General features: G+C 30.3%; 1 protein-coding gene across 1 annotated transcript in view; it reads left to right on the top strand.

The window, feature by feature from the left end:
• Positions 1 to 17,532, top strand: part of LOC131842571 (extracellular serine/threonine protein CG31145) — a 66,340-nt gene extending 48,808 nt beyond the window's left edge. The window contains exons 4-12 of the mRNA XM_059191145.1: positions 567 to 815; positions 4,001 to 4,125; positions 6,171 to 6,249; positions 11,291 to 11,383; positions 12,157 to 12,400; positions 14,360 to 14,440; positions 15,835 to 15,947; positions 16,646 to 16,786; positions 17,182 to 17,532. Coding sequence (XP_059047128.1) covers positions 567 to 815; positions 4,001 to 4,125; positions 6,171 to 6,249; positions 11,291 to 11,383; positions 12,157 to 12,400; positions 14,360 to 14,440; positions 15,835 to 15,947; positions 16,646 to 16,786; positions 17,182 to 17,371 — 1,315 coding nt within the window. The 3' untranslated portion in view covers positions 17,372 to 17,532. The remainder of the gene's footprint in view (positions 1 to 566; positions 816 to 4,000; positions 4,126 to 6,170; positions 6,250 to 11,290; positions 11,384 to 12,156; positions 12,401 to 14,359; positions 14,441 to 15,834; positions 15,948 to 16,645; positions 16,787 to 17,181) is intronic.
• Positions 17,533 to 18,444: the final 912 nt, after the last annotated feature.

Below are 18,444 nucleotides of genomic sequence, written 5' to 3'. Positions count from 1 at the left end.
ATTCCCAGAAACGATATGGAAACTTACCTAGTTCGCTTGTTTGACATTGTTCACATGTTGAGTATTTACGTTTAATTTTCCTCTTAAGTATCAACAATATAAAGCATTATGTATGGTGTCACTCGGTAGAAAGTTCGATTCCTAACTTCTGTGATTATACACCTTTGCTTCGAGTTGTGCATCATACATCATCAACCCATATAGAGCTCTGAACCAGGACGTCACGCTTGTTTCAATTCTTCCCTCAGTATAGCATCCCTATTTTTTACCAATAACTGCAAATCCACATAATATCACCATCAAAATTTGAAAATAGAATAATTATATTACTATTCGAAAATAAGTTCTTAAGTCATATTAGGCTTATTTGAATAAATAATATTTCTATTCTATTTTAATATGCTAAATTATAGGTTATGTAATTACTCTGAATAATTCACAGTTCCGTATAGTCCTAAGAATACATTTTATCTATATGCAAAGAAATATTAAAGAAAGATGGAAATAGAATTATTTCATTATTCTAGAATCATGACAATTTTGTGACTTTTATTTTGTTTCTACAGCAATGTCGGCAATAGTTCCCGAGAATATGAGCAATCAGCGCCAAGCGAGACGAGCGGTGGTGCGGCAGACACTGAACCTAAAACTCCAGCACCACCAACAGACCGATACGAGGACTTGCTGAAGATCCTCCACGACCAGCTGCTAGGCAGATCAGATAGCAATCCCGTCGTAGTACCCCCACACCGGGACTTAAACGTTCTAAGGCCGGAGAATCCTACTATTGGAGAGATGGAGGACTTAGAACCTAGGTGAGATTGTTTATAAAAATAAATTAAGAGTTTCTTTAATTTTATGTCATTACTAAGAAAAATAGTATTGTTATTCATATATTTATTATTCTATGCACAATATACATCAAATTAGAATAAAAAAATCAATTAATTCGATTGGTTAGGAATAGGTATAAATAAATAAATGTCAAATTATGTAAACTATTATTCTTGTTTTTTTTTTAAATAGCAACTCGTTGGTTCATAGTTAGAAGAATATTTTGCCAGTATTGAGTTAGTCATGTAATAATAATAATAATAAAATATAATTCCAAATTAAAATGAAAATAATATTTTCATATCCAAAATAGTTTTTATTATTTTATGTCGGAATTAATTTTGTGTATATACGACAATTATTGGTTGGTTACAAGTCCAATTTTAAAATATAATCTTTAAATTATTAAACACAATCTTATTTTAAAATACAAAGTTTATTTATATAAATACTTTACAATATAAATGGATATTGTAAACGAAATAAAACTGAAGTTCTGTAGAAAGTATGAAATAGAATGTGGCATCAGTTAAGTGAGGTAATTAAAATTGTTCACCGAAAAACGACTTGAAAAGGACATTACAAGGAAAATTGTTGAAAGTTGCGGACAGCTGACATCCATAAGTACGATTTATGTAGCACGCCGAGTCTCCAAATTAAATTGTTAGTTGCTACGTTATTGCAGCAATTAAACTTAGATAACACGACAATCGCGTTGAAACTGTTAAACTATTTTCACAGCATATCTAACATTTACGTGTAAGTTTATAAAAAGAAAATAATAAATATGCAGTATATCAATACGTTGAAATTTAAAAAAAGTCAACAGAATTATTAAATCTACCGCCAAATGTTGGTCTCCAACACTGAACTATGCATCAAAATCAAACAGGTTGGTCGCAGGTAGTCTCTCGTGGTTAACGTAATTTCACCGTAGCAAACATTAGAGCAATTCTTAAAGGATGACGTGAAAAGAATAAAAAGAGTATCGCATGTCGTTTGCGCTTGGCTATATTTTGAACGGATTACATTTCATGCAGGCCTATAAAAAAAGGATCATATCATACTTCTTAGACGGCTGATTCTATAATAATATGAAACATCCAAGGCGACCTTTCTTTATCTTGTAAGGCAAATTTCACAAGCTCCACGAAAGAATCTTATTTAAAATCCAGTTACGGGGCCGCGCCGAGATAGGCGCGGGTCTTTGACAATAAAACTAAATGGAATGAATGCATGATGGCTTCCTCAAAACGCTGTTCGTGATATGATGGGACCTCTTCTACGAAACTTCATGTATCATATAAAAAAGAGTTGCTTTGATATATAATCATTTCAGCTTATTGTTTCCAAAATTGGCTAAAATTACGAAAGGAAAAGAAAATACTGTTTACAATCACAATAGATGTTCTCTTATGTTTGTAAACAATATTTCCTTTTTAAGTGGTAGATCAAGTAGGTAACTTATATTAAGCAAAATTTATTCCGATTTATAATAAAAATATTTTTTGTAAAATGTGACAGATATAAATTTTAATTCACTATTATATCGCAATAATATATAAAAATATATATTATAGCGATTTTATTAACTTAACTATATAGGATTAGGTCGTAGGTATCTTGACATGTTTTGTTACATATGTACATTTTAATATTATGTAGGTATCTACTTATATTAACATTTATGTGCCAAGTAAACATTCTAAAGTCCCATTGAATATCAAATTTCGGCGTTCGTGGCAAGTTAGTATTCTGACAAGTGACATGTCTCGTCGATCATTTGGTATTCTAATTGTCTATGTCTCCCAAGCAGAAACATTGTCTTTTTAAGTTCACAATAACAACTAAAATAGGAGCCAATAAATTTTATAGTAGCTGGCGGCTTGATTTCTGAATGCAGGTTATCGGAACATGCCACAAATCGAGAACGTTACACGTAGGCTCCTTAGTATTCTGTTCCACCCTGTGGCTTGTCGCTAGACGCCTCGCACCCACAGGTGTAGGCAAATCACGTCCACTTATGTGTTCCACGCAGCCAAAACCAACACGCTGCCATCGGAAAATCTTCCATGTAAATCTCGTTGACGACCAGGTTTAAGATTGTGTATGAAAATTTTTAAATATCTCGACTTCATAAAATGTTAAGATCGCAGCTGTATTTTGACGCGGATGTGCCTCACATATTTGTATTCATAGCACGTGCTAGAACAATAGATGGCTTACTAGTCATTGAGACGTCAATGAAATGATACAGGTATTGAATATTTTAACGTCAATCATGTATAAAACTTATCAATAATCACCGTGCTCAATAATCGTAATACGTAATTAATGTGTAAGGATGTATTTATCAGTATTTTTGTCAGACATGTAACCTACGCCAGTACAATATACTCGTATTTATATTAGAGCAATATGTAATAAACATAAAAGACGTATGAATGTCTTCTTAACTTTAAAAAAATTCCCAAGTGACGGTAGCTTATATCATAAATGTCTGAATCTTTAGGAATATACACATTTTAATTAGATATGTTATGGTACTAAATACTTCCAGAAAATAAATTAGGAACCATATACGAGTAAAACTTAACAATATTTTCTGGGCGACTGAGCTTCAGCGTCTTATTTCTATAAATTATTATTCAGATTTTTTAATTACAAATTGATTTTTTTCCGGAAAGACATGTTTATAGATAAAGAAAGTAAAACATAATACTAATTTATATCTAAATCTTTTACAGCGATTTCCGACATTATGTGTACACAAGAACTGTAAATTTTGTATTATTAAATAAATACTGCTGGTATAGTTAACAATCTGTCACCTTAATAGAAACAAAAACTTGATATTTGAAGAAGAAGTCACATATTGTGGCGATTTCTAAATAGTAGTCCGTCGACTGTAGTGCAAATAGTGTACAAAATCTATTATATTTGTTAATAAAAATTGAAAAAAAACCCAGTCGTGGTGGAGTCAGCCGTGAAGTCTGGTTTGTATTGTCAGACGTACTCTACCGACTACTAAAAGTAGAGGCGATATCTTTACGAACCTCAGAGGGGATTTTAGGACATTTCATGTTGTTTTCATATAAATATTGACAGGGTTGGTAGTCGGTTTTTCATATACAATCGTAAATACTTAATATGTTTTTGTTAACAGTATAAATGCATCAAATTTGGAGAAACTTCAATTGAAGATAGCTCAGCATGAATTATATGAAGACGGTGAGCCGTTAGTCGATGCTGTACTAAAAGATATGGCAACTTCGACTGTTATACATGCTGGTAAGTCCTTTTATATATAATGAGCTATTTTTTATTGTAGATATAACTATTAGTATCACGTGTCTATTTTCTCATCATGAACCCTAAGTAAACCTGTAACTCACTTATATTATGAAGGTTATGCATAGGTTCATAGGGCATTCCTTGACGCAAGACATAAATGTAGATCCCTACACGTACTCATAATAAAATTATACTGTACGTTATGAATATCGAAATAAAACACACACAACATAAAGAAACAAGCACTTTGAGGGGCTATATTATAACACAAATGTAAACAATTGTTTTTAGAATTAAATGAAACTACTAATTACAAAAACTATGACAGGCAATTGAATGCAGTTTTCACCAATATACGAGTATGTATTTCCAGTGGTCGAATTTAAAATAAGTATAGCCTCCATTTCATAGTTGAAAAACATCCTATACCAAACGAATGGGCCCTTATAAAAGTAATAATATTGTTTGGATATTACAATCAAGTAAAAAGAAATATCGATTTGAATTTCAAAAAGATATGTTCTCCTATTACTACCGCTTGGATTACGTAGAATATACGTTTGTTGTTAGTCCCACTGTCTAAATGTAATTGGTTTTCTAGGTTCAATCGAGGGTGATGTGAATATTTTATTTATTCGCATTTCAGGTCACTTTAATTGAGAGAGGGGCACTCGTATATATTTCGGTTTGGTCAACTATCGATAGTGTGTGATCCACACTAATGTTATTTAAAATATAAATTGTGTACACTGTTTGCCGATTAAATAATTGAAAATCCCTTAATTCTAGAATAGAATACAGTGAGATAATTCTATTACTGCATTTACTGTGTATATTATATATATATATATTATATATATATATTATACGTCAGGAATGTATGGATATTACTTTCCATCAAGAGCAGTATCTTCGGCTTTTATACTATGACAATATACTAGAAAGAAGGAATATAATTAAAAATATATTACATGATTGCTTATGACTTGCAAAAGAGACGAACATGTTCTATATAAAGTAATTATGACTTTGACTTTATAGTTTGTTCGAAATACTATTGGGATTTATTCTCATTTCGGGTTGTATGTTGCCGTAAAAAAATATCTATACCACAATAATACCTAATTCTGTATAAATCGATATTATATATTCTTCTACATATTGTATATCTTCAGAATGGCCTATAATAGGTAGCGTATGTATATTAAATGAAGGTGGGTCCCGCAATCAGTTGCGGCGGAGAGGTCCGGCCGCGGCGGACTACACTGCCACAACAATTTCGCCCTTTACTTCAATAGAACTTAAATATTTAAGCCACTTAACTGGATTTCATTGTTGAGCCAACTTTATTGCATGCTCTAACATTTATTTTCAGCTAACTATAGATCGCTTCAACCTTGTTATATCTATAAGTTATCACTTGTTTAGGTATTTTTATACATAATAATACGATCTCTTTAATGATGAAATCATAAATTACCTACAGGGGGCAAACTTTATCAATTATGTAAAAATATAGTCGAATTAAGTGCCCTTATTTTTCAATTTATTTAAATGATAAAATTATTCAATATTGTACGTACAAGTTTTTATTAATGTTATTTTAAGGAAATGTGAAATACATTACTTAATGAAAACTAATATATGTATATCTGTGATTACTTAAAAATGCTTAAATAAATTGAAAGATATTACGGGTTACCCCATGGATTCTATTATCTGATAAAGACTTTCGCCCTTCCAATTGTAAAAAGAGACTGAAAATTGCCTAGAGGTACAAGTAATTTATTTTTGTTTTTTTGTAAATTATGTACAGCAATATAAGATAATTTATTTGATTTGACCATATTGTAAGAGGCCGTTAGTTAAATCTTTTTCTGGTATAAAACTAAAGATTATTTCAACTACAACGGTCATAACGTTAGATTTAACTGTAAAGACAATAAAATACATCCGCGCAACCTTAAGATTAAGGGCTCTATAATAAATCTGTAATTTTAGTATTCTAAGAAATTTATATATTTTTGTATTATTTTTAACAGAGCAAAAGGAGGGCGGTACACAACTCAAGTTAATCATCGACTATCCAAATGGTGTGCAAGCGCTTTTTAAGCCCATGAGGTAAGCTCAAGAAAATAGAGAGATTAAAGATTGTTATCTGTGGTTGTCCAATAAAATAAAAACTTGGCGTTAACGTAGATATTTATTACTAAGAGGATTTACATATATTTTTTTAAAGAATTTTTATTACCGATTCTGGGTTATCTTTTTGTTTAAACATTTAAATAAGCAAAATTTATAATAATTGGCATTGACCGAGTATTGTCATAAAACAAAAGAAAGCTGTTGCACATGATGCATCTGGTGTTGCAGGCGTTTATACGTTATGGCAACCCTTTACCGTCAGACGAATTGGATATTTCCGACCATTATGATTTAAAAATGAATAGGTATATCCAAAGTAACTAAAAGAAGTTATTTCTTACGACTGCTATTTGAGACTTAAATTTTTGCTAATGTCAGCTTAAAATGATTAATCACCCCTTTTATCTTCTAGATTCGAAGTAATTTTATCATACAATAAAAAAACTTAGGATAAGTATAACAACTCTCATACTTTTACTTCTTCTTGTATAGTTTAGACGGAGAATGTGTTGCGTGCTTGAAGCACTTGGCAACTTGTTTGTCATCTTGCTCGAGTGTTGTAGTGTTGTACGCCTATTCAGAAAACTTAGTTCTTCCACACGATCGGCTTAACAGCTTGCCCCCTAGTTCTGAACTACAAGTACCATACAACTATTGAGTTGTCGCACCAACTTGGGTTACTTTCGTGCAATTGTTGGAACCTGATTGTATTTTCCATTCAATTTTCACGAGTAACAAGTATGCATTCCAGTTAGTTTCTTAAAGCTTTTCTTTCCGTTTGAATGAACTAAAACTTGAAGAGTTTTCTTTAAACTCATTTATTTTGTTGTGCTATTTTCTTTTACATATACATTATCTGAAATTTAGTATTTAGTATTGACATTAATCGGTATACTTGACGCTGATATTTATGTAAATGTCACACACTAGTTGGCATTTATCAAATAGGAAACAGACACCTAACATCAGTAGTTGTTATCCATAATACAAATGTATCTGGAATTAATCAATATTTAAATAAATGCATGTAGAACCAGGGACAAGTTTTGAAAATGCTTTCAATTTACTTAAAAAAATCGATTCTTAATTCGTCTCTATATGTTTTTGACCAGTTTTGTAAACTATAGGCTTTGTTCCATTGTTGAGTACATACTCGTATTACTCGTAATGTCATCAAATTGAAGTTGTGATTTTTTTTGTATGCAATTCCTCTTCTCAATATCTATTAGGGTATAAATACTTATCAGTATATAGTTAGTAAGATTAATCGTTTGCTTCTTTCGTGTTTAACTGATGGAGAAACAAGAGTAGTTACTATTCTGTTGTAATGTTGTTAGAAAATAGACGTACGTCGTTATTATCTTAGGAACATTGGCAACGTACCAGTATTTATCTCATAAATTAAACTAGGTATTTGTCTCTATTGTTATTCGTTTATGTAAATATTATTACATATTTATATCTGATATTTCCTATGAAATGCTGTCAAATATGATAGGACATGATTTTGAACGTGACAAAGGAGTAAGTTCCAAAAATCCACTCGGGGGAATTTCAGCAGAGTCCCAAAAGCTTTGCATACAATATCAGATGTCTTGGCACTTTGCTACTTTGATGTCATTTTAGTTGGCACTTTTGTTGTCTATTTGTTATAGAAAACGAATAATAGACAAAATATTTCTATAACTTATAAAAGAGACAAAATAAAGTTAACATGCAAATTTATATTAAGTATTATATAACTACTAGAATTATCAGTGACCTTACGGTTGTATGTTCTTATCAATTGGAACACACTTGGTCTGAGATCATTTATACCTTATTTTCATATTAAGACTGATATATTTATAGTCTGCAATTCGTACATTTTTTTAAAATTAAACTCCGCAGTCCCAATTGATTAGAAATTTTCATTTAATTAATAACGATTTTAATTTTCATAAAACAAACTTACAATCTTGGATGCCCACTCTGACATGCTCCAAAATACACCTCCTTGAAAATTATTACTGCCGAAACTTTACATACCACTAACTCAAGGAGTATCTATACCAAGCAACTTTTCTTCAAAAAATATAGACTCAGGGGGTTATCCCGACGACATATCAAGAGCCCTCGTGGATCTTGAACAATCCGCCCGGGAGCGATAAATTTCGCGACAGCCGATAACCCTTCCCTCCACCTTGTACGTGTTAGTTTTATCGTCTACCAGTTAACATTACGAGAGTATAATATTTTAGACAAAAATTCGTGTGTCAAGAATATAATAATTGGCAGTAAGAGATTCTTAAAATTTTTTTTTTCAATATAGAACATTTATAATAATATGAAATAATAATGCGACGAATGTGAGTAATGTCAGTACTACTACTCGTAACTATTAAAATAAATACCCATCTGAATCCATGTTTCTGTGTGGAACATTAAACTTAAAAATTAACATATTTTGTTTACGATATAATATAAGAGATAGATAGTTTTTTTTCGTGCAACTTCCTCTTCATGTCGATGAAGCATGTTTTTTCAGATAAATAATTATTTCAACTTATTAACGTTTCTTTTTTTCAATTAATACTTAATTACACTACACATTAATATAATATTTATAAGTCCAATCGTTTAGTTCTCTATTCTGGTTTTAATATTATTCATATAACATTTTAAGAACAACTAAATTTTAAGAATTTGCATTGAGTCTAGAATGTTAGGTATTCAATTAGTGTTATTAAAATAGTCGTGTTCCGTGGCCCACATAAGTTTGATAAAAATGTGCTGTATATGTCTAGAATATTTCCATATCTATATTGTAAAGTCAAAAGTATCCGTCTGTCAGTTTGTTACCTTATCAGGACTAACCGGTTTAACGGATGGTAATGAAATAAATATAACTTTTTAAGACTAAACGCCTGAACAGTTTTTAATGATATTTGAAGTGATGGTAGATTGCATTACGACGGACATATGTATGCTATCTTAAAAAAAAACAAATTAAGTGGCAAGTAAATGTTATTTTATTGGTTAATCTATATATGTAATAAATTCCAATTGTTATTTTCCGGCCGTTATTGAGTAAAAAACATTCACGATAAAAATATTTATAAACATTCATATTTCATAATATTGGTGAAAATAACTAGATTTGTGTGCGCACTGTGAGTACAGCCAATAAATTGGATGGCTCGCATGGTATATCACCCAAATATCCCTCCCCCTGTAACCAGAACTAAAATTTAGTGCCTTTATGGATCGTTTTCTTACCAAGAAATTGAATATCTGTGATTCTAGTATGTTACTACAGCAAATATGGTTTACTCGTTGTGAATTACCAAGAATTACATAGGGACAGACAGCGCAAGCGACTTTATTTTATACTATGTAGTGATAATGATGATGTAATCGCATACAAAAACTTATTCTCATTAGATACGGTAAAATAGTCCTACAATAATATTTCTCAGACATAATACACTTTCGCGGATATCTATTTTATTCTCATTAGAGTATGTATCCGAAATTATTTCCACTCATGCGTCATCTACTCTATTTTTTTTAAAGACTCCCTAAAAGAGACGAATGGTTATTTGGAAGGGAGTGCAATAGCGATAAGAACGACTTTTGAACTTAGTTTTAATTTATGTTATTCTATTATTATGCAATGTTTTGTTCATAAGTGTTACAAATAAAAAAAAATGTAACATATATATATAAATGATTAGAGCAGTAAGATTGGTATATAAGATAATAAAATCTCAAATTATAGTATATATTTTTTTAAATAGATGTCAAAGGTACACTGTTCTTGTGGCTCCGGAGTCGATATCTGATATTATTTTTTAATGGATTTATACCTGTTGGTGTAAATTTTCGTCATTAATACTTGACATGAACTGAGTGGAGTGGCTTCTTAGTAATTTAATTTCGGCAACTTCATGTTTATTTTGACATTATATTAAAATATACCTCATTTTCAGGAATTTGAAAAATTAGATATCAGTCGTCTTTATTTTTGGAATGTTTATTTTCATATTTAAAGTAATAATAATAATAATAATAATAAACATACAGTAACACTAATATAAATTCATTTCTATTAATGTTCTCATCGGTATGTGAGGAACGTTCAAGTGCAATATTATATATTTATTAATTATGAATTTTCTCTGTATTTCTTAGCTAATTTTTATATGATTTGGTACATATATATTATATTTTAGTGTAGAGAAACCCACTTGAAACGTCTTAAAGCGGTGCGAGGCTCTAGAGACAATCAATAATAAAAAAATTTGTGACATTCAGATCTTAAATTAGTTACGTTGAATTTGATATATCAACCATCTACCACTTGATTAGCGGTGCTTACAAACTGTCGCCTTCAAGGCAAGACCAAATACGTGTTTTATCTCGTCTAATCGTTTTGTAGTTCCTTTTAGGTACTAAGTCATGCAAAATATGCAAATTTAAACATTAATATTGCAATTAATGTATCTAGATTATAGTGCTTTTTGATAATTACTAGGAACTAGGATAGGTATAATTATAAAGTCTGTAAATTACACAAGTTTAAATATCATACTTATGACGGACAATATTTAAGTCTCAAGTATGAGTCTATTTCATTAAACACCAATCAAAGGACAATGTCAATCATATACCTATATAGGTTTACACATTACTTTATTAGATATATTATAAATGCTAAAGTAAATAAGAAGAGGTTGTGCGTATGCATATGCATATATATATTTCTTTATTTTGCTGGTCGTCGATGGAACCCGCGACATTGGGAAATAGTATAAGCTATTTCAAATATTTAGTTATTATTTTATTACAAATTTGTAGTTAAATCTTAATCGTTAAACACTTTCCGAAAAGGATCAATTTAAGGAAATTGGTTTAACAATATGAGAGAATATATCGCGATATTTTTACGATAAATGAAAAATACTGTTCTGAATGTTTCTTTTTGATGTCTATTAGAAATATTCACAATAATATACCTATCTGCTTTTGTTAACAGATTTGCCAGAGATGTACAGACGTTGCCAAATCACTTCTACTTTTCGGATTACGAACGGCATAATGCTGAAATAGCGGCATTTCATTTAGACAGGTAAAATTACATTTACGTTTATATCTGTTATTACTTTTCCTAAATAATAATAACAATAGTACCAACATGCCAAATGATTTGTGGTTATACATTTTTTCTATGTAACTGTAATGGTAAACAAGCTTATGGCCAACTTGATGGTGAGTGGTAACCGCCCATGTGACTCAGTCTCATACGATGTCATAATGAACTGAAACACAGTATAGAAAGCACGCAAATCAGTGGCTGAAATTAGTAAAGACGACTTTGTACAAAGTATATAATGACAATAATCATTAATGTTCACAACAACAAAATAGGTGAATATGATTTTTTTACAGTTTCTTGTAGTTAGTGAAATATGTCTAAATAAACTATGGACATTCGCATGCGCAAATCAGTTCAGTTTCTGATTTTATTCATTTATGTATGTGTATATTTATTACTTCTGTGTAGATATTTTATATAAAATATGTTTTATATCGTTTATACAATTTTAAAAATATATGATCTCCTTATATAAATAGCAATAAATATATTACAAATAGCTTATAGCAAATCATAAAACTCAAGCCACCATTTGACGCTCTGCTAATGTTATATATTTTAGTGCTTAATTTTCGCAGAGCGAAATAAATAATTGTGTGGTTTTATTACTTATTACGTATATATTATATCTATAAATTTATTTCGCCAATGCGTCAAGCATGCACACAGTATAAGCACTTGCATCTTGTTTACCTTGAATCTTCGAGTTTATTTAACAATAATAGCAATGACTAATTCAAATCTAGGATATTGGGCTTCCGCCGTGCCATGCCGGTCGTGGGTCGAGTACTTAACATGACCACGGAGATTTATGACGTCACCGAAGGCGACATCCTGAAGACCTTTTTCGTGTCGCCAGCGAACAATTTCTGCTTTCACGGAAAATGTTCGTATTACTGCGACACTGGACATGCTATTTGCGGGAACCCTGACATGCTGGAAGGAAGTTTTGCCGCGTTTCTCCCGTCATCTGACATAGCTGAACGGAAGGTTAGTAATCTAAAGGTAGTTTTTTAGATAAATGTTTCTTACGCCTACTTCCCATGGTCGCGGGGTCGATTCCTCGTATGGCACAAACATTATTATAGTAAATAGTATTCATGAGTATGATTGTGTGTGTCGGTCTGGGTGTTATGTATATGTATGTATTTACGAAAACATATGTCTATGTGTTTGTATCAGTTGTCTAGTACCCATGACACAAGCTTTAACTTGGGACTAGACGGCGCTGTATGAATTGTCGTGAGATTATTTTATTACTTACATACCGTCACGACATATATCCTAGATGGGGTACTCAGTGGCGTTGTCAACTGTCGTTCTCGTGGTATTGGCTTCACATGTCAAAATTCAAGAATTGTATATTTTTAATCAAACGTGGCACACCGATAGCAAATAAAAATGTAGCTAGTAGGATCGCTACTAGCTACATTTTTATTTTCTATCGGTGTTTCCTTCACCGGTGGCTTAGTAATAAATAAAAATTGACATACAGTTTTTTTTTTGTGTTGGTGAAATTTGAACTCATGATCTCTTGGGTATCTACGCCTAATTTTGGGTTTTAAACTACTAATTCATATCGCTACTCAACACTTTGTATAAAACTAGATAAATTTGAAAACAACTGTTTGAGCATTGTATTAGCCTACCACACAGGCGTTATGCAATGCTATACGTATATATTTAATTAGGTGTTTAGTACATATGTGACATTATAATTTCCCTGTCGAATATTCTCACTTTTCTCACGCAATTTTAAACCTTACCATTCATATTAATAATGTTGATAATTCACGATTTTAGACTAGACATTGTAATTTTAACAGAGATCTTTTTCAGAATTCGAATATGCGTTTGTTGGCTTTAAGTCTGAGTACAATGCTATAAACTCTGTCCTTCCATAAAATATGCAGGCACAAACTGTATTTGTCATATGAATAATTTTGTTGTACATCAGATACAAGTAATTTAAATAACAAATTCAATATACATTATACATCCAGGAACATAACAGTCATATAATATCCTTAATATATGGCACTATTTATTATTTTACAATTATTTTATAAGTATTTTACATATATTAAAAGGACATAATCATAATATATGTATATATAGATAAATTAGATGTGCAAACAGATTTATCTGTACGGAAGTAAAATTTGCGATAAATTTTTGCTATAGACAAATATTTTATAAACATAGTTATATGTGTATATCTAGAAAAAGAGGATTCATGAACAATACATTATGATTAATCTATCAAATTATTTCTTTCTTTGACTTCTATATAATTTTATAACCTTTGTAGGTCAAAGAAACATGTTACATATAAAAATATGGAAATTGATGATACAAGACATGAAGAACGGTAGTTACTCGTGGATTAGAATTGAGGCCTTTGACATTCTTGTCTCTATCTATTATAGTATATTTACCGTGCAGAAATAAATAAGTATACTATATACATAGTTTCTAACTAAATGTTGTTCTATAATCTAATACGGGTCAACAAATTCAGTCATATTTTAGATTTTATTTGACGGTCTAATATTTATGCAGGTTTTTCTCATTTCGTTCCGTCCATTCAATCTCATTTTTCTAAACATGCAGCATTTGTCCTGGTTACATTGCAATACGCTTTATACTTTGTATAAGTCTAAAGAGTTCTATAATATTTTTATTTGCGTAATAGCGACTTCCCATATTAATAATTAAGTTTAAATATGAAGATCGTTGTAAGTACCCACCCGTATTTATACATTCTGGAAACGGTGTGAATACGTATTTTTGTCAGTCTGTGTTTTGAATGATTTCTTTATCAACATAATGATAAAATTGTACTTTTACACATGTAATAAAATGTCAGGGGTGTGCTAGTACTTACTACACTATAAGTAAAACTTTTCAAATTATTATAAAATTATAAGTCACTGTATTATTTTACAGGTATGGCGACACCCTTGGAGAAGATCATACCATAAAAGAAGAAAAGCCCAATGGGAACTACAATCGGATTACTGTGATACGGTAAAATACAAATTTATATTAATAAAAAAATATTTAAAAGCAAACGAGTATTATCTTGTTTCTTTTTAGAAGTATCAAATATAATCTATATATATAATAATCTAAAAACAATGCTATAATAATTATCGTTTTTTTTTTAAGAAAAGTAATGTACTTATATAAAGGTATTAATAATATTATTATGTTCTAAAAAATTATATGCATAAGTTTGTATTAAGTACATATATGCTTCTTATATTTAGTCAAAATAATTAAAAAAAATTAAAATAATGTAAACTGGTTATTGGGTACATAATATTTGTAATTGGGTTACAATAGTTACAGCTGTGTAATTAGGTATAATTAAAAAGTTATTTCTTTGAAATATATAACTTTAATTGTCTAGAAGGAATTCCTTTTAACATAATACAGATAGTAAAGCGAGCATTATAATAATTGAGTGTCACGATTCTAATGAATTATGATTTATTATACCCATTTATTTTTATGTGTTATATATATAACAAAAATATTATATTATATAGTCTTTTAGCCTTGTTACCTAATTACTACTTGGATCATTATAAACATTCTTCATTTATCTATGCTCTGAGATAAAACTATTTTATTGATCTCCAGATTGACGCAAAAACAATAACGTATATTTATTCTTATATTAAGACGTTGTTTAAAATACAGAACAACATTCAAACATCTCTCTCACTTACTAATTCTTCTTTGAAGAATAAAGTCTCTGGGTACAGTGACAACATAATTCTCAATGTCTGACACACCAGATTTTATTATAAACGTTAGTGTTATATTATGTTCTACATAGTTTGTATGTAGACGACCCCATTTCATCAGTTGAGCCGTCAAGTTGAAGATCTGTACATATTGCAATATCATATTATACCCGCATAGACTGGTTTCTTGTGTGACGTGATCTATCTTTTAGAGTGTTATATACTGTTCAGAGATTATTATTAATCTATTTATAATATTTACGATAGAAACATTTGTATTCATTAGTATGATTATTTGTATTGGTCTAATTGTTTTCTGTATAGACTATATGTATAATTATAAAATGTATTCAAGTATGTCTACAAGTTGATTATTACAACGTATTTTGGGACTAAATTACGCTATGTGAAAGTTCAAAATTATTATTTTATTATTATAATTTACATATGTCTATATCTTTATAAATTGATAAAACAATCTACATAGATATAATTATTGTATAATAATTAAGTATTCAAAATAGAGGAATTAAATTCTTTATTAATTTGGGAAGTACAGTCTTCACAAATAAAGAATTTAATGAAATAAATAATATGTTTCAGAAGTATATTCCTTTTTAAATATTCATCATATCTATGTTACTCATATAGTTTTGTTTTAATACATAGGTCCGCACAACAGCGCCATACGATTCGGGACGGAGGTTACTCGACTTGATGGATATGTCCATTTTCGACTTCTTGACCGGTAACATGGACCGGCATCACTACGAGACATTCAAGTAAGATTTTTCTTTCTTAATATTAACAAGACTACTGATGTACTAGTACCACTTTAGCAGTATGAATTAATTAAGATAAACTATAGCATCTGCTTTGGTTTGCCGCTATGGTGGCTATCGAATTTACGGTACTTCTGATGTTTAACGGTTACCACCTGGAACCGGGGAGTCACGTGCGAGTTGTCAAGAGACACTGTCAGAGAAACACTTAATTAATTTTAATATAGTCTTCTTAAAAAGCCTCTAGGAAAAAACTTCAGCAGGTTGTTCATTCCACAGTCTAAACGGGAAAAAACACCTCGGAAATCTTACTGTTAGTGATGTAAGGATGAATTCTCTATCGATGACGGTGGTGTTAAGAATACATTCACACCCGTATAAATGTATTCTGTAAAATTGTATTGTTCCTGTTTATAGGCGACGGTTGTCATGTTTTTCTATCTTATTAGCATATGAAAATAACATCTTTTAAAAAAAATCTACCAAATTACGCTTAATTTATACACAATTACAGTCATCATTATTGTTAATAACTTAATTGATTTGAATCAAATAGGAACATACTTCAAACTTTATTTTATTCACAAGAGTAAAATATCAGTATGAAGTGTCTACTTTGGATATAGACCGGTTTCTTTTATCTTTTTTGCTGTTATTATATACAACTGTTTTAAAGTAATATTTCATTAATATTACAGGATGTTTGGTAATGAATCGTTTACCTTACATTTGGACCAAGGGCGAGCATTCGGCAAGGCATTCCATGATGAGCTGAGTATCTTAGCTCCTCTGCTTCAGTGTTGCACAGTTCGACACACCACTCTCTCTATATTGCTCAAGTAAATAATTTATATACATATAATTATTACATAATCTTTACATAGTAAGCATAATTTGTTGCTTTAGATATTTGTGGACTTGAAATCGGTTAGGAAATTAGGGGGATGAATGGTACCTACTAGAATAGCAACCCCATGTAGGTAAACGCAGTGGTGCAATACGTTCAAAATGGAATGATGACGTACATTTTTTTTTTAATTTTGCAATATTTTATTTCTGTTTTTTGAAAAACACTACGTTATCAAAATTATAATTTGTATCTAAACATCAGTACCGCGACCATTTGTACGTACAATAATATGCAAGAGTTGCTCATTTTATATTGTAACACAAGTAGGTACAATATATTACACTTGTACCTACGTACATTTACGTTCACATTTCCTACTTCTAGATTTCATAACGGGACACCACTTTCAAAAGTGTTGCGGGATACAATGCAGGCAGATCCAGTCTCTCCAATCTTGTGGGAGCCCCATCTCGCTGCACTCGATAGAAGAATTACCATAATACTAGACGCCATCAGAAAGTGCGTGCAGAAATCTGAAGGCCCGTTACAGAATGAAGTGAACGACTTCATATGACCGCTGACAATATTATAGTTTAACTGGACTAATTGTCGCCATGAAAAAGTGATACAAATGTGATGAAAATGATGATGAAGGTGATAAATTAAATACAAAGGGTTGTTGCAATCAGCGGAAATGTGCTAGTCGTCGTGTCTCATAGTGACAAAGCAAAGCTAGGTAATGGTAGGTAGCATAGGCTAAGTATGTTAATGCAAGATATGAAACAACTTTGGTTCTGTCTTCAAGACTTGTTAGAGGTAAGTATATAGTGCCAAAGATTGTCCAAATGATTATCTGATACTGAGCATAATTTTAAATCATTCCAATGACGTGTCGTGGATGAGCCATTGTATGCCAAATATTGAATGATCTACGACAATTCGACATTTAAGGTTGTTGAAAAATATCATAATTTAAGATGAAAATAATAATTGGAATCAGTATTGATGTAATGATAGAATAATGTAATTAGGTAGTTTTTTAAATGTTTTATTATGTATATTAGGGAATCTGCTAAGATGCAATGTGATTAAGTTTAATATAATAGATGTACATAATTCGAAATGCAATTTGGCTTTAGTTTTAAGATTTACAACATTTATACCTAATTGAACTTTAAAATTCTTACATTTAATTTTTGATTAGTTACAACTCTTTTTATTACATCTGTTACCATAAATGGGAGCTCAAAATATACATCTATATTAAAATTCCGTTATTAGTATGTGATATAGTTTTTAGTTTATCTCATTTACTTTATCATGCTTTTTATATAAATTTGGAGGCTTGAGATATAAGACTTGACTATAGATACTATAAATGTTTTGATTGCATACTATATTTATTTAAATGAAATTTAATTATATTGAATTATAAAACAGTATCTACATATTCATTTCTTTTAAATTATTTATTTTATGAAGTCTATTATAAAATATCAAGACGATATATATGCATCTGTGAAAAAGGTTACATTTTCTAAAATTTTATCTACTATTTATTCTTGTTAACATATAATATTATGATCTCGATGAAATAAACATTGTGAATTATGTTATTACTATTTCATGTAATGGTATTTCGATAAA

This window comes from Achroia grisella, unplaced genomic scaffold (assembly GCF_030625045.1).
Source record: "Achroia grisella isolate CSIRO2021 unplaced genomic scaffold, CSIRO_AGI_Agris_v1 utg241, whole genome shotgun sequence".
Taxonomy (NCBI): domain Eukaryota; kingdom Metazoa; phylum Arthropoda; class Insecta; order Lepidoptera; family Pyralidae; genus Achroia; species Achroia grisella.
The sequence above is the reverse complement of the archived record's forward strand: the minus strand, read 5'-3'. Positions and strand labels throughout refer to the sequence as shown.